Source organism: Peromyscus maniculatus, chromosome 4 (assembly GCF_049852395.1).
Source record: "Peromyscus maniculatus bairdii isolate BWxNUB_F1_BW_parent chromosome 4, HU_Pman_BW_mat_3.1, whole genome shotgun sequence".
In the NCBI taxonomy this organism is placed as follows: domain Eukaryota; kingdom Metazoa; phylum Chordata; class Mammalia; order Rodentia; family Cricetidae; genus Peromyscus; species Peromyscus maniculatus.
Genome location: NC_134855.1, coordinates 10,128,249 through 10,145,860, shown reverse-complemented (window position 1 = coordinate 10,145,860; position 17,612 = coordinate 10,128,249). Strand labels below are relative to the sequence as shown.

The 17,612-nt window shown below is 47.3% G+C and overlaps 1 protein-coding gene across 6 annotated transcripts in view; it reads right to left on the bottom strand.

The window, feature by feature from the left end:
- Kyat1 (kynurenine aminotransferase 1) overlaps positions 1–17,612 on the bottom strand; it is a 28,865-nt gene that overhangs the window by 9,594 nt on the left and 1,659 nt on the right. Inside the window, exons 1-3 of one of the 6 annotated variants that reach the window (XM_042274974.2) lie at positions 16,818–16,866; positions 4,518–4,676; positions 1,000–1,058 (exon numbers count right to left, since the gene is read on the bottom strand). The exons of 1 other annotated variant lie outside the window; for it this stretch is intronic. In XM_042274974.2, coding sequence (XP_042130908.1) covers positions 1,000–1,058; positions 4,518–4,613 — 155 coding nt within the window. In that variant the 5' untranslated portion in view covers positions 4,614–4,676; positions 16,818–16,866. Of the gene's footprint in view, positions 1–999; positions 1,059–4,517; positions 4,727–16,817; positions 16,872–17,612 lie in introns of those variants that run through there. 4 more of the 6 variants (XM_042274973.2, XM_042274972.2, XM_042274975.2 and 1 more) reach the window with 4 other exon arrangements.

Below are 17,612 nucleotides of genomic sequence, written 5' to 3'. Positions count from 1 at the left end.
GAACTCCTCCGTTCAGGTGACCCCAGAGCCTCTCCAGTAGCTGGGAGGGTCAAGTGCATGCTTCTGCACTGTGATGGTTATTCTTGGTTGTCAACTTGACTACATCTGGAATTAACCAAAACCCAAGTGGCTGGGCACACCTGTGAGGAGTTTTCCCTTAATTACATCATTTGACCTGGGAAGACCCACCTTTAATCTAGATCTTTCAAGGCTGGAAGAGCCACCCTTAATCTGGGCCCCACCTTCTGCTGGCCGCCTGTATGAGGACATGGAGGGGACCTTTTGCTCCTTGGCTGCTTGTTCTTGCTCCCACTGGCGAGTCCATTCCCTCACTGTATTACAGCCTACCTGTAGAACCCAGAGGAGCTGGGCAAGTATCTTCATCTATGCCTATCTCCTTATTCCCTCGAGATAAGACCTCTCGCTGGACCTGGAGTTAGGGTGCTGAAGAGCAAGCCCCGGCAATCCTCCTGTCTCTGTTCTGGTGGCACTAGGGTTACAAACAGGCATGGCTGTGCCCAGCTTTGTGGAAATATGAGTACTAGGATCTGAATGCAGGCATTCTAGCACAGACCACAGACACGCCCGCTGAACCATCTCTCCAGCCACAAGGAAGCATTTTTTTTTTAAAAAATGCTTCTGGTCTCCAATTGGTTGAATCCCCAGATGTGTGGAAGCCATAGGTATGGAGCAGAGGATCAGTTAACACCTGTGGGAGCCATGGCCTGCTGCCTGATTTGAGGCTGTTGCTAGTCTACAAGGCCCTTCAAGGAGGTAAAATCATCTCCATTTTGAACCAGTGTGTCTCCTGCTCAGCACCACAGCCAAGCAGGGGGCTGCTGAGACCCAAGGCTGGTCTGCTGCTACCTTGGGTCTTGTCTCTCCTGTGCTGCGGCTGTCACTACCCACCCTGGCTACACTGAGTTACTACAAATCAGGGATGGTAAGCCCATGGGAGAAGGGACACCCAGACACCGCCCAACCCAAAAGTCAGCTCACCAGGGGTTGTGATCAATCCCAGTCAGCCTTCGTGCCGGCAGCTGTTTGGCCATGGTGAGCTGGGTACAGAGAAGGTAAGTCCAATATGAGAATCGTGTGGAGTGTGAGCAACACCACAGCAGCTTTATGGTCACAACCCCGCCCTCCGCTCTCCTGGCATGGGTGGAGACCCAGGCTCAGGTAGCCAGATTGGCTGGAACCTGCTCTCCCAGACTGCTCTTGCTGACTTCCGGCCGGGCTCCATCACCCTTTTATCTTCTCCCACACACTAACAGGGGCCTGTGAGGGTGGAGGGTACCTGTGCTGACTCTGTGTGTCCTGAGAGACAGCCCTGACAGCCAGGTTACAGGTGATCCCAGAAGGGCTGAGGAAGAGGAATGTGAGGAGGGGACAATGGTGGTACCGGGAACAATGGTCACTTGTGTTGGCAAAGGTCATCCTAGTGTACATACACTTAGGATGATCTGGCTGGTTCCTTGAGCAGACGAGAGCTTGGAGTGGGCATGCGGGTAGTGTACTCCAGGTCACACAGCAAACTGATTGAGACTCAGGGCTGCTGACTCCAGGCTAATTTTGGACTCTGGTGAGAGGGTTGCTCACTTAGGCCCAGGAGGGAGCGGTGCTAGGTAACCCCCACGCGTGGAGGCCACCTGCTGTGGCTAGTCGAAGATCATGCTTGTGGGTCAAGATCTGCTGAGTTCCCATAGCTACCACCAGGGCTGGTAAGCTCATCTGCACACAGCACATGGAGACATGAGGCACAGAGGCTCAGAGGAGAAGCTACGGCAGATCCTGTCACAGCGGCTGTGGCAATAATCTTGGCACCAGGCCCTGCCCTGGAGAAGCCTTAGGTCATGTGTGGTGTGTAAGGCTTCTCGGCAGCCTGAGAGTCCTGGGCACGGGAACGAGATGGGACCTGGCACACAGCATCTTTGCCAGCCCTTTGCCTTGCCCCTCCACTGACTCCTGGAAGGTTTCACTGGGCTAGCACCCACAGTGGCGACCACCAAGCTTACAAGAGGACAGCCCTGAGGAGACCACCTCAGTATGATCAAAATGTCAGGGGTGATTTTCTTTGGTATGTTGGTTAGCAGATAATTGAATTTGAATTTTTCTTCTTTACAATTATTATTTTTCAATTTGTTTATTTATTTATTTATTTAGAGACAAAGTCTCACTATGTAGCCCAGGCTACCCTGGAACTCTTTATGTAGACAGGGCTAGCTTTGAACTCAGAGGCCCACCTGCTTCTGCCTCCCATGTTTTTTTTTTTTTTTATTTTTTTGTTTGTTTCGTTTTTCAAGACAGGGTTTCTCTGTGTAGTCCTGGTTGTACTAGAACTCACTGGCTGGCCTTGAACTCACAGAGATCTGCCTCTGAGTACTGGGATTGAAGGTGTATGCACCACAGCCTGGCATGTTTTTCAAATTTTATAAAACAATTTTTCTTTTCTTTCTTTGTTTCTTTTTTTAGACAGAATTCTTACTCTATAGTCCAGGCTGGCTCTTATGGTAATTCTCCTGCCTCAGTCTCCCAAATCCTGGGATTACAGGTATGAGCCATCAAGCTTGGCTAAATATTTTATTTTTCTTGTTGCTATTGTGTTTTGAGACAGGGTCTCCCTTTGTAGTTCTGGCTGGCCTGGAACTCACAGCAATCCTCCAACCTCAGCTTCCCAAGTGCTGGGAATATAGATGTAAATCACTATGTCCAGCTAAATAGCTTTTTTTTTTTGAGCTGAGCTCGAACCCAGGGCCTTGTGCTTGCTAGGCAAGCGCTCTACCACTGAGCTAAATCCCCAACCCTAAATGGCTTATTTTCATGATTGAAAAATGTTGGAGACAATCATAATCTAGAAGAATGTTAGTGATACAATATACCAATATCAATAAAAGTCTGCAAAACAGAGTGTGCTAAGTATTACAGTATTTTTTAAATACCCGAGGGCAGGGGCTGGAGCCCAGTGGGTAGGATGCTTGCCCCCCGCCCCCACAGGAAGCCCTGGATTTGTTCTCCAACACTTCATTACCAGGCATGGTGACTTGGGCCTGTCATCCCAGCACATAAGAGGTGGAAGCAGGGGATCAGAAGGTCACTCACAGCGACACAGCGAGCTTGAGGCCAGCCTGTGCCACATGACACCAGGTCTTTAAAAAATAATAAATAAATAAAAATCCCCAAATATGCATGTATGTATGCAAGCATGTTCAGTTCTATGATCACATGTGTGTAGGAAGGAAGCTGTGGAAAGAAGTCACTGAGGTACTCACAGAGCCTCTTTCCCATGGGGGCCGTGACTCTGCCTCCAACTCTCGCTTTTTGCTTTTCTACTTCCCAGTTTATATTTGGTTTTCTGATTTGTACAGAGATCACTTTATTTGATTGATTGGGTTTTAGAGTTTTTTGTTTTGTTTTTGAGACAGAGTTTCTCTGTGTAGCCCTGGCTGTCCTGGAACTCGATTTGTAGATCAGGCTGATCTGGAACTCACAGAGATCCACATGCCTCTGCCTCCCAAGTGTTGGGATTAAAGGTGTGCACCACCACACCTGGCTTATTATTTTTTAAATTATAGTTTATTCATTTTGTGGGGGTACACATGCCTGTCACAGCAGGTGTGTGGAGGTCAGGGGACAACTTGCAGGAATCTTCTCAGCTCCTACTGTGTGAGCCCCAGGCACCCAACTCAAGTCATCAGGATTGGTGCCAGGTACCTGCAGCTGATGAGCCACCTCTCAGGCCTTGACTTTCATTTCTGGCTCTTTTTTTGGTTCTTGACTGATTCTAACAATTGCATACTTCACACCGTATCTGTTCTGAATTTGAGCCTGTCCATAACTCACAGCTCCAGCTTATTATCATTTCCCAAATTCATCCCTCTAGCAGCCAAACCTCTCCCTGTGGACAACGGCATGAAGCCAAGTGTGTGGAATGACTATTGGACTGGGGGTGGAGCAGAGAGAGAGAAGAAAATGAATGAATGAATGAATGAATGAATGAAGGCAGCCTGACAGAGTGTTGAGGGACAGGCTGGCATGAGGGAAGGGAGGTTGTGGTGGGGAGGTGTGGAAGGTGCAGGGCACAAGGGCACAAACTTACAGATGAACAGAAATGAGTGGAGTCAAATGGGTTGGAGAAGGAGAGATAATCGGAACTCCACAAACTTGGAGGACTCAAGAGGATGCCCTTGCAAATGGCAGTCAGTACTTGGATAAATCAGAGAATGGTGGTGTTCTTGAGCTGTGCATAACACAATCAGCCAACCAAGATGTATTGTGCACCCACTGTGTACTATCAGCTGGGCTGGGACCATGGGTGGGCGGGCTGCAGCCGACAAACCCAGTATCCATGCAGGGCTGAGTTCCAGACGAGAGAAGCAGGCCCAAGGGTGGTGACAGCACAGCTTGCTGGGGAGGCTTCTGGAAGAGCAGGCTCATGCATAGCTTTAGAGGCAGGACCCAGCCAGACCCCAGGGACCCCAGGGCCGTGCATGTGGTAGAGCGCCATGCTGGACACTTACAGTCTGGTGCAAACACCGGGTGAGTGAGGCTCCAGCCTTCCTTCCCCAGAGCGGCCACACCAGGTGCACTGAGATGGCTGCTGAGCTCCTGAACATGCCTCCCAGATCCACAGGCTCTGTAGACTTCCCCTCCAGGGGTAGAGGAGAAGGGCAGACAGCCTAGGCCAGAAAATGGCTCCAAGCTAGGGACTTGAGTCCCACGCACAGTTCTAACAACAACAATAAAGTGTCACCGTGCACCAGGCTGGTGCCAGGTGCTTTACTGCCTGGCTCTTCCCCTTAGTCACCTCAATCACACACAGTGACCCTTTAAAATTCAAATCGCCTCCAAGGGCAAAGTGACCCAGGTGACAGTCACTGACAGGTTAATAACACAGAGAGCATCAACCCAGACTCATGTTCATTCCAGTTCTGGAAACACGCACGCACGCACGCACGCACGCACACACGCACGCCCAGCATTCCTCCTCCCACAGTGAACCTAACCCACCATTGTATTGTTACACGAGACTGAAGAACCTGGTGAGTGACAACAGAGCTACAACTCACAAACCCAGACGGACAAACTATAAGCAAGCAACTCCGCTTCTTCCATCAATAAAATGTAAAGAAAAAGAGGGGCTGGAGAGATGGCTCAGAGGTTAAGAGCACCGACTGCTCTTCCAGAGCTCCTGAGTTCAATTCCCAGCACCTACATGGTGGCTCACAACCATCTGTAATAAAATGTAAAGAAAAAGAAAGGCTGGGGGGCAGCTATGTGGTGGTGCTTGTCTATAGCCCCAGCCCTTGAGAGGCAGAGACAGGATCATGAAGTTCTAGGCCAGCTTGAGCTGTAAAATAAGATCTGTCTAAAATAAATAAAAGTAAAAAACAAAACAAAAAACCTTAAACCGAAAAACCACCAGCAAACATAAAACCTAACAGACAACTCTGAAACGGTTGACTGCATCACAGCACACAATTTCAAAGCTCACTATAGAGCAGAGCTGAAGGAATCAAAAGATAAAATAACAGTAATAAACTGAGAGGGGACTGGCTGAAGGACAGGCATGCAGAGCATTGCATGGGAACCGACAATTCCCAAATGGACTCTCGTGTTTATGGGTGATTGTTCCTAGAGAGGCCAAGACCATTCAATGGGCAAAGACGCAAGCTTCAACGATGCTGCTGGATCAACTGGACACTAACACTAGCCCGAAATGACGCCCAAGTTCACCCTCAGGCAAAAGGTGTTTACTCAGCCTGTTAATGAGCTGCAATACCAGGAGACAAGGGCCCCGGAGCAACTGGCCTGTGTTCTGAGCACTGGAGGAAAGGCAGGATTTTAAAAGGCAAAAAACTGAGCCAAAAGCCAGGCAGTAGTGGCGCATGCCTTTAGTTCCAGCACTCAGGAGGAAGAGCCAGGAGGATGGATCTCTATGAGTTCGAGGCCAGCCTGGTCTACAGAGCGACTTCCAAGGCAGCCAGGGCTACACAGAGAAATCTTGTCTTGAAAAACAAAACAAAACTGAGCCAGGTGTGCTGGCATGGGCATATAATCACAAAACACGGGGAGGAAGAGGCAGAGGGATTGACATAATTATGAGTCCACCCTGTCTACATAGCAAGCTTCAGGCCAGCCAGTACTATAACATAGTAAAAGCCTGTCTCTCTCTCTCTCTCTCTCTCTCTCTCTCTCTCTCTCTCTCTCTCTCTCTCACACACACACACACACACACACACACACACACACACACGCATGCACACGAGTATGCATGCGCATGCTTGCACACATCGCATTACAAATTGTTTTGCATAATTTTTTTTTGAGACAGGGTTTCTTTGTGTAGCTTTGCGCCTTTCCTGGAACTCGCTCTGTAGACCAGGCTGGCCTCGAACTCATAAAAATCCACCTGCCTCTGCCTCCAGAGTGCTGGGATTAAAGGTGTGTACCACCACTGCCTAGCAAATATATCTTTTTTTTTTTGTTTTTTTTTTTTGTTTTTTTTTTTTGTTTTTCGAGCCAGGGTTTCTCCGTGTAGCTTTGTGCCTTTCCTGGATCACGCTCCGTAGACCAGGCTGGCCTCAAACTCACAAAGATCCACCTGCTTCTGCCTCCCGAGTGCTGGGTTTAAAGGGGTCCACCACCCAGCTATATCTTTTTAAAGACATGTAGAAAACCCCAAATGTTCATCAACGGCTAAGTAAACTGCAGTCACACGAGACACAGTGAAGTTGACTGCCACACGCTCTAATTTGTATGAACCTATGCTGTGCTAGGTTGTTGTGGAGTAATTGTTTACACTGTGAAATGTGCCTTTGCCACGGTGCCTTCTGAGTGGTTTAATAAGGAGCTGAATGGCCAATAGCTAGGCAGGAAGAGGTTAGGCAGGACTTCTGGGGACAGAGAGGCCTCTGGGAAGAAGAAAGGTGGATCACCAGCCATATGCAGAGGAAGCAGCATGGGCAATATGAAAAGAAAGGTAAAAAGCCACATGGCAAAAATGCAGATTAATAAAAGCAGGTTAATTTAATGTATAAGAGCTAATGGGACAAGCCTAAGCTAAGGCTGAGCTCTCACAATTAATAATAGGGCTCTGTGTCATTATTTATAAGCTGGCACCCCAAAGAAAAATCCAGTTACACTGAGTGAAAGACACCAGTCACACAAGACCACACATTGCATGATCCCTTTCATACGATGAATCTAGAACCCAGCCAATGCAGAGGTGACTGCTTACCAGATGTGGACGGGGACAGGAAGGGATTATTTGGTTTGTTTGAGAGATTTTATATAGATAGAAGTTGGAGGCAGGAGGATCATGAGTTTGTATTTTTAAGTATGATTCACATTTATTTACTCATTTATTTATCATCCATGTTGGTGTGTATTTAAGTGTACCACAGCTCACATGTGGACATCAGATGACAACTTTCGGGGGTCAGTTTTCTCTTTTCATCATGTAGGTTCTGAAGATAAAACTCGGGTCATCCATGTTGGCAGCAGATGTCATTACTCAGCTATCTTGCCAGCCCCAGAATCATTATATGGGTTTCGATGAAACCCAAGCTACTTAGTAAGACCCTGTCACAAACAAACAACAAACAAACAAACAACAACAAAACGTAAGGGCCCGGTGTGCAGCTCAGCAGTGGAGCCCTGATTGGCAGGTTCCAGGCCCTTCTCTGGGACCTCTCTCTCCATCAGTGAGCATTTTGGAAGTTTTCCTCCCTGCAGATGGAAGTTTTCCAACAGGGACCTGGCACAAGGTGTTCTGGAACCCAGCCAGAGACTTCAATTTCTGACTTGGTTTAAGGAGGAGGCTAAAAACATAGAAAAACAATGGAGGGATAAAGGAATACAAGTTTGCCAGGATCAGCTTATTGGAGAAGGCCAATATGCTTCAGCACAAACACAATGTTTATATGATGTCCAAACCCTAATTTTATGTCGAACGGCAGCCTTGAAAGCATGGGACAGAGTTGAGGAACCAGGAAAAAAATCTGAGTCATTTACAAAGGTGAGGCAAGGCCCAAAAGAGTCTTTTACAGATTTTTTACAAAGACTGGCTTCAGCAGTAAAGAGAATGGTCTCGGATTCAGAAGCTGGTAAGGCAATAATTGAATCTTTGGCCTTTGAGAATGCGAATGCAGCATGCAAAAGAATAATCAGGCCATTAAGGGCAAGATCTGCACCTATGGAAGATTGTATTAGAGAAACAATTAATGTTGAGGTTGATGAGCATGATGATACGTAGGTAGGAGAAGTAATTTCAAAAGGTCTGAGGAATGTTAGATGTTTTGGATGTGGAAAGCAAGGACATTTGAAAAGGGACTGTAGACAGGTCATTTCCAGAAACAATGTTTCTTCAAGGAACAATGGCAACAGAATGCCCCTTCCTTCTGGAGTATGCAGAAGGTGTGGTAAGGGAAAACACTGGACCAACCAATGTAGATCAACAAAGGACAGACAGGGTAATCCTTTGCCTCAGTCTTCGGGAAACTCCCAGAGGGGCCTCGTGCAGGCCCCCAGTGCAAATCCAGTTCAAACCTTTCCTGCAGCCATAGAGGAAATCCCTGCTCTGGAGAGCGATTAAATAACCAAATGCCTATTGGAATAAATCATGCTGGTCAGGTTGATGAAACAGAGAGAATAGAAAATTCAGGAGAAAACATAAAGAAAATTTTTTGGCAAACTTCTATTAATGAACAAAGACCAAAATTAATGATAAAAATAAATGGTGTTTTGTTGTCTGGTCTGGTAGACACAGGTGCGGACGTTACCATAATTGCACCAGAATTTTGGCAAAGACTACTTGAATAAGGACTTGAGATAAACCCTGAACTCTGGCATTATACACAGACTGGATAATGAAGGATATAGTTACCTCTCCTAGAATTTGACAATTAACCTAAAATTTTTCTTTCAGGATAAAGAAAACTTCGCCCATACCCAGCAGGAAGCAATTTTAAGACTATGTCGCCCACATTCCCAAAGAGGTGGTGTGGGGTGGGTGGTTTTTTGGTCTTTTTAATGGGTTTTGGGTCTGGGATAATTTTCAGTGTTTAGGGGGGTTGGTTACAAGTTATTGTCAAGGGTTAGGAAAAAGGCTAAGCAAAGGAGATTAGATTTAAGGTTCTTGTTAAAAAAAAAAAGAAAAGAAAAAGAAAGAAAGAAAGAAAAGAAAAAAAAGACAATTACTAATTTTAAATACTTTACATTGGATTGGATTGTTTTATATTGTATACAAATTTGAAACTGATATTGTTAGAAAATGCTATATGTATATTTCTAATTGTATTTATACCATTCATTTAACAATGTAATACAAATTTCTGATCCTTGAATGTTATTATTATCAACTATTAGGATATAAAGAAATGAAAGCTAGTAGTTAGACATTATCATAGAACTTGTAGTCATATTAGATATGTTTTAAAAATTGAGCAGAGATGTTTTAGACAGGTCATCTTCAAACCCTTCAGAGATCTACAGAATATGGCATTTAAAATGTTTTAATAACTTAGAAAATTTTTCTTTTTTGAGACATGTCGGCTCCTGGCAGTACTAATCTACTTCAGAGAAAATATGGGCATTGAAGAAACTGCATATGGAGTCAACTTTCCTTGTGGCAAAAGTTAGCCACTGGACAACAAAGTATCCTCAAATCAACAGGACAAAATGGACAGACAGAACACGAAACAAGGGACTACTGATTCTTGCCAAAACAAGTGTGGTTATGGCTTTATCAAAAGGCATCTTCTGAGGCCAGGACAATATGGCCCCATCCCTGAAGTGGCCTTTGCATCCGGAAAAGGTACGGTGCCCTTTTCTTCGAAGGCAGCTTAACAGGCAGAGGGCGGATGGCTTCTGTTGTACAATGGAACAGCAGCTGAAAGCTCATGCCTCTCGAAAGTAGACTGGCATTTAATAGAGGGATGTGGAGAAGAAGAGGATGCTGAGATGAAGCCATATATACACAGCCAAGAAGAATGGACAGCTGAATTAAAAAACTGTCAACAATTTCCAGAATTTAAAATCCTGAATCATGACAGGACACTAGTGGAATTCAGGTGTTTCTGGTACGTGGACTGCTCTCACCCAATGTGAGGTTGAACTGTTGACCTTGTGTACATCCTACTTCACAAATGAGTCTGTCAGATACACTAAGCCTATAGGCTGAAGATGATGCCCCAACACTGCGGAGAAACCTCAGGTGACTGCCCAGGCAGCTGGCTGTTTCTGTCAACTCACAAAATTTTTTGGAAGTTGCTTGCATGCACTTCCTGTTTTTTATTTTTGTTAGCTAATATTATTCCCTTCTTGGGTCTCTGAGGGAGTTGAAGATTAGTTAGTTATAGTTGAAAATTAATTAGGATAGAAAGTACATTAGATACATCTTGGAATTACCAAAATAGGATAGATAATGGAATTATTTTCTCTGATTTGTCAAATACCTGTTTAGGTATTTATTACTTGTATATATTGTATATAGTTATTGTACTTTTGTATATAGTTTTTCTTTTGTTAGTTATAACCTTTTGCTTTTTTTTTTCTTTTTATTAAAATAGGAAAGGGGAAATGTGGTGGTAATCTAATTGTACTGAAATGTGATTTTGATTGTATGTTAATAAATAAAGTTGCCCGGGGGTCAGAGCTATTAGAGCCATAGCAAGAGTGTGGCGGTGGTGGCACACGCCTTTAATCCCATAGATATCTGTGTGTTCAGGGATATAGCCAGCATTGGAGACATATGCCTTTAAGACCTAGGGGGCTGTACATTCAGACAGTGACGAGGCAGTCACGTGTTTGGGTTTACAACCAATGAGAAGGCAGAACAAAATACTTTAAATAGACGAACAGACAGGAAATAGAACCCTGATTCGGGAAGCTGGGACACCGCAGGCGGAAGGGTGAGATTTTAGCTCTGAGCTCTGACCTCTCAGCTTTCTCTTTTGCATTGTTTCTGTGTTTCTTATTTAATAAGACGGTTGGTTACATCAATAAGGGACAGCTACAGTGCCCCTGCAGGGTCAGCAGATGTGACTGCCGTGTCCGGGTCCCTTGCTCGACTGCACTTGTGTCTCTGCGGGCTAACTCTCTTCTGCTGATCCACTTTGTGAGATGCTACGTGGGTTATCTGGTTTCATCACTTGGTGACAGCATGCTTCACTGCCTGTCCCTGGAGGAATACAGTGACTCAGCAACACGTGTCCGACACGGGAGGCCGGGACACGACGGGACTGGTTGCCACTTACATGCAACCTGTCATTCCACAACCCGCCGTTCCCATCGAGATCGGGGGGGGGGGGGGGGGGGGGGGGGGATGGGACGAACTACAAAGTCCACATACACAGCGACAATTATATGCTTACTGACATCTGAACCGTGTCATTGAGAGCCGGGGTTATTTAACTAAATCTGGAGGCCTGCGACTCACTCTTCTCAGAAGAGTTCCATGCAGGCTGCTTATTACGAATGAATGGGTATGCTCAAGAATGTCGCAAGAGGCTCTACTGAATTATAAACACTGGCTTTGGGGACTTACAGATTTGCACATAGTTTGATTTGTGATTGTGTGTTCAGTGTGCATGTTTACGAGTGCCCAGGAGCAGTGCGTGGCTGTGGTGGGGGGCGGCCCAGAGGTTAACCCTGGGTCTCATTCCTCAGGAGCCATCCACCTTGTCTCTGTCTCCCCAGGAGGCACTACAGGTGTGCCAGGTTTATTCTTTCACCAGTCCTGGGAATCAAACTCGGGGCCTCAGGCTTACACACCGAGTACTTTACCAACTGGGCCATCTTCCAAGTCTCCTGATACTTTGGGGGAAAAAAAAAAACTTAAGGAGCACAGTGCTGGAGACGTGGTTTCTGGGTAGAGCACTTGTGTGGTAGTAGTGGATCCGGGCTCTATCCAAAGCAAGGCTTCGAACTTGGAGTGGGAGTGAGACAGAGGCGTGCAAGTGAGGAATGATATCCACGGGCCTGAGTGACTTTGGTCCCAACTGGATTGTGGTGAGAACAGCACAAGTCTGAACATTTACTCAAAATCATGAAGAATCTGACGGAATGTAAAATCTACAGGTTGGAGAAGTAGGGTGGGGTAGGGGCCTGGAGAGACCGCTCAGGGGTTAAGAGTGCATGCTGCTCTTTCTGAGGATCTAAGTTTGGTTTCTAGCATCCAAGTCAGATGGCTCACAAACACCTGTAACTCCAGCTCCAGGGGAGCTGACACCTTCTCCTGGTCTCTGACACAAACCTAAACACACACACACACCACAACACACACACACACACACACACACACACACACACACACACACACACACATACACAAGTAAAAATTACAAATGGCCAAGTGGTGGTGGCTTGTGCCTTTAATATCAGTTTGGGAGGCAGAAGCAGGCAGATCTCTATGAGTTCAAGGCCAGTCTGGTCTACAGAGTGAGTTCCAGGACAGCCAGGGCTACAAAGTGAGACCCTGTCTAAAAAAATAAAGAGCAAAACCACAAAATAAATTTTTAAAAAAGGGGTGGTGATGGTGGCTGGAGAGCTGTCTCAGAGCACTGGCTGCTCTTCCAGAGGACCTGGAGTTAGTTCCTAGCACCCACATGGAGGCTCACAATCTTCTGTAACTCTGGTTCCTGAGGACTAGAGTCCTCTTCTGTTATCTGTGGACACTGCATGCACATGGTGCCCAGACACTGTGCTGGCCAATTTTGTTAACTTGACATAAGCTAGAGTCACTGGAGAGGAGGGAGCCTCAATTCCATCAGGCTATAGGCACGCCGGTAGGGTATTTTCTTTTTTTCTTTCTTTCTTTCTAGATAAGATTTCTCCATGTAGCCCTGGCTGTCCTGGAACTCTCTCTGTAGACCAGGTTGGCCTCAAACTCACAGAGATCTACCTGCCTCTGCCTCCTGAGTGGATGTTTTCTTAATTAGTGATTCATGTGGGAGGGCCCAGTCCATTGTGGGTGCTCCTGGGTTCTATAAGAAGCAGGCTGAGTAAGCCAGGAAGCAGCTCCCTCCATGGCCTCTGCATCAGCTCCTACCTGCAGGGTCCTGCCCTGTTTGAGTTCCTGTCCTGACTTCCTTCAGTGATGAACAGCAATGTGGAAGTGTAAGCCCAATAAACCCTTTCCTCCTCAACTGGCTTTTTGCTCATGGTGTTCCCTCACAGCAATAGAAACCCTGACTAAGACAGATATGCATGCATGCAAAACACTCAAACACATAAACAAAAAATACATAAGTAAATAAATACATTAGAGCCAAGTGTGGTGGTGCACACACCTTTAATCCCAGCACTTGGGAGGCAAAGCAGGTGGATCTCTGTGAGTTCAAAGTCAACCTAGTCTACACAGCAATTCCAGGCTAGTCAGGGCCACCCAGAGATAATCTGTCACAAACAAACCAACCACCAGAAAAGGGCTGCCATGGGGGCAGAGCAGGTGCTCGGGTACACTAAGGGGACAACTTTACCAGGGCAGGGATCAGAGGGGCACCATGTGACCTTTACGACACCTTCCTACAAACTCTGATTCCTAAGCATCCACGGTCTGAGACCGCCTCAGTGTCAGGCCAGGCACTGGCAGCAGGTGCCTCCCTGACACACACCTCCCTGAGCCTGGACAGCGAATGGCCACGGGCCTCACCAGGAAGCTGTGGACGACCCTTGGACACTTGGACACTTGGCATGTTTGAATAACGTGGTGCTGATGTCAGTTGTGCCCTGGCTGCTGACCCGCACTGGACACGCTTGTCCAGTAGGCTGTGTTGTCACGAGAGTGTTGACGTCAGCGCGGAGCCACCTCAGCCTGGCCTCTGGAGTTGGCTGAGCCCCGGCTCCGCGGCCTCCATGGTCCCCTTCCTTTAGGACACACAGGTTCTTTGCTTTAAACATGACCTGACCCACACATGCGCCAGCTCTGCCCGATGCCTGGCATGCACCCCATGCCATTCACCATGACTAGCTGTGCATCCGCATGGGTGTGCACTATGTGCCCTGGTGTGCACGGAGGCTGACTGTGAAGGAGTCTGGCAAGCAGTGAGGGCCTGGAGCAGCCACACACCTGACATGACCATTGTGTAGAATTCCAGAAACCGCACGTGGGCAATGATCTGCTGTCAGCACGACAGCAGCCCCGTGGACTAATGATCTCTGTTTTGAGATTCGCAGAACTAAAAGGTCCCTTGTGACGAAGTGCTTGCTAGGGTCACACGTGTACCTCTGGCACCTGGCTGTGAGAAGCTGGTCACCAGCCTGAAAACACATAGCACTCACCCGGATAAACAACCTACGTCAGCTTCCTGGCAACATAGACAAGAGCAACCTTCCCCCCCCCTCATCCTCTGGTGGGGGTTTATTTATCTATGTATTTACTTGGCTATTCTGAGATAGTCTTACTCACCCTGTACCCTATGATGTTCTGGAACTCACTGACTCCCTCAAATCCCCAAATGTGATAATGGGCATGAGCTTCCATGCCCAGCCTATAAGCCTGGCTTCAAAAAAAATAAAGTCTCTTGAAAAAACAAAACCAAACAAACAAAACAGAACTCTGTCTTTCGCTGTGTGGTGGTGGGGCATGCCTTTAATCCCAGTACTTGGGAGGTAGAGACAGGCCAGCCTGGTCTACAGAGTGGAGTTCTAGGACAGCCAAGGCTACATAGAGAAACCCTGTCTTGAAAAACCAAAGTAGGCGAGATGGCTCAGTGGTAAAGAGCACTGGCTGCTCTTCCAGAGGACCTGGGTTCAATTCCCAGGAACCACATGGCAGCTCACAACCATCTGTAATGCCAGTTCCAGGGGACCTGACACTACAGCATATAACCTAAAAATTAAGAAAGAAAGAAAGAAAAACCTAAATAAATAAATAGGTCAGCCACAGGACTGGAGAGAGCTCAGTCAGTGGTTACTCTTCCTCAGGCCTCAGGCCTGATTCCCAGCACCAACATGGCGGCTCACTACCATCTGTATCTAGTCCTAGGGGATCCAACATCCTCTCTGGCCTGCACCAGAAGTACACATGTGTCATCCAGATACATATTCAGGGAAAATACCCATACACGTTAAAAGAATGTGTGTGTGTGTGAGAAATAGGTATGATGTTGCATGCCTTTAGTCCCAGTACTTAGCAGGCAAAGGCAGGTAAATCTCTGTGAGTCTGAGGCCAGCCTGTCCACATAGAGAGTTTCAGGACAGCCAGGGCTACACAGAGAAACCTTGTCTCAAAAAATAAAATAAAATAAACGACTAAGTAAAATAACTGGGGGAAAAAGCATCACCCTTGCGCCTCAATACTTCCCTTTATTTAGCTGGCCTGTTGTCTGGTGAGGATGGGGTCCTACAGCCAGACTACCACTGCTGGGAGGCTGTTGCCCTATTTTACTCCAGAGCATAAAGACCGACACCCACTGGACCCGGAATACCCGAACTAGGGTTCATACCACTCTCCATTCACCTTTTCCCCAAACCCCAACTCTTTCCTCAAATGTTCTGCTCCCCTCGAAGAATGCTTGCATTTTCTTTGCTCGGCTCAGCCGGCCAGAAGACGGCCACTCACCGAGAAGACACTAACCATGGTGCCCACGCAGGACAGGAGAGAGAGCAGGAGAGGGGACGTCATGCTAGGTTAAGACCTGTCCCCACGCCATGGCAAGGAGAAAAAAAATGAAGCTTGGTCTTAGATGAAACGACCCAGCTCCACGACTGCACTAGCTATGGAGCATGGGTCCCCAGGGCACAGCCTGTGGGCTCAGTTTACCCATCCCTAGAGTGGTAGAGAATCATCACAGCAAGAACAAGGGCTGAACTTGATCCTCAGCACCACAGATAACCAACCAGTCTAACCCATGTCATGCCGCGCTCCTTGTGTGCATGTGGTAACCTGCAATTAGCAAGAAGCCAGTTACTGAAACCCACAAAAACCTGTTTAACAGGGCTAGGGAGAGAGCTTATGGTTGAGAGCCACACTGCTTTGGCAAAGCACCTAAACTTGGCCCCGGCACCCACACCTGGCAGCTCACAACTGCCTGTGACTACAGCTTTCAGGAAGATCTGATGCCACTGGCCTCCAAAGGCATCTGTACTCATGTGTACACACACACACACACACACACACACACACACACACACACACACACAACCACACAGCAAGACAATCACACATTATTAAAAATAAAAATGTCTTTTTTAAAAATCTATTTTATGATACAAGGTCTCTCCCCAAAAGTCTTTTATTCAATAATGAATCCAGCCCCCCACCTTTTATTTATTTATTTAGTCTTTTTTTTTTTATTATTATTATCAAGACTGAGTTTCTCTGTGTAGCTTTGGCTGTCCTGAAACTCACTCTGTAGACCAGGCTGGCCTCGAACTCACAGAGATCCACCTGGCTCTGCCTCCCGAGTACTGGGATTAAAGGGGTGCACCACCACCACCAGCCTAGCCCCTCTTTTTTAAACAGTAAAAAAGAGGTCCCATATTATAAATATTCCCAGAGGAAATGCTGGCCTCAGAGCTAAGGAACCCAGGATGGAGATCCAGGCCCCTTGACCTTGGAATGAGCTGAGAAGAAAGGAGTGACTTCTGCAGCTCTGACTGAAGGTTCCCAGCCCACAGGGGTTGGTGGCAATCCCAGGTGTGACAAACAGCAGGCAGCTTGTTTCCCGTTCCCTTAGTAAGGATAGAGATGCAAAACTGAAATCCCCCTCCCTGGACAGTTCTGCTTACAGGGAAGTAGGACCAGCAGGAACGTTGGAGAACAGCTTGCCAAGTTTCTAGGTAGAGCTGAGGGTTGGATCAGGGAAGGGACTTACCCAAAGTCAGAGTCCTAGCAAAGGACAGGAAGCTCCAAGCTCACACTTGCTCCCCTGGGTAAGGAGGTAGGAAACTTTCAGGGGCGGCCTGGGTCCTCCGGGAGTCCTTCAGGCCCGATGTCTGCTGGGACAGGCCTAATGGACCCCTCTCTGGCTAAGCTGATTTGGCCTGTGGGCCACAAAGGAAGGAGCAGTTCTTTTCTTGGTAGTCCCTGTTCCTTGGCAATTTGAGAACTCAGCCAGTAAAAACAACCAGGAAGACAAGAGCTCCTTGTCCTGAGATGTGACACCTTTATTTGCAGCACCAAGACCGCAGCTCTGGGGACAGACTGCCAAGTCCCTGCAGGTGGGCAAGGTCAGGAGCATGTCATTGCTGTGCAGCCTCCAGTGGTCTTCTGGCGCCCCCATCTGGATTAGCAACCAGGAGCCAGGTCTTGAGGTCAGGGAAGGAAAGTGCAGTGGTAGGTGGGGTTGAGGTTTGGCCATAAAGGATGGTGTGCGCAGAAACTAGCCTGGAGGTCTGCAACCTGCACTTGCTCTGATGATGTGCGCTACTACATCAGTCACCTAGGACCCTCAGGGAATGCTGGGCAGTCATTCTAAACACTTCTCTGTCACGTAGGAAAGGTCAGTCACTATCTAGAAGACTCCACCCAGTCTGGTTCTTCGTCCTAGGCAAAGGTTTGCAGCATAGGAGTTATCAGCTGCGCTCCCAGAATCAGAGAATGGGAACAGCCAGTTCGCCGCGGCTGTCCAGCTACTGTGTAGACTTTGAACCACTAGAGGCCAATGCTC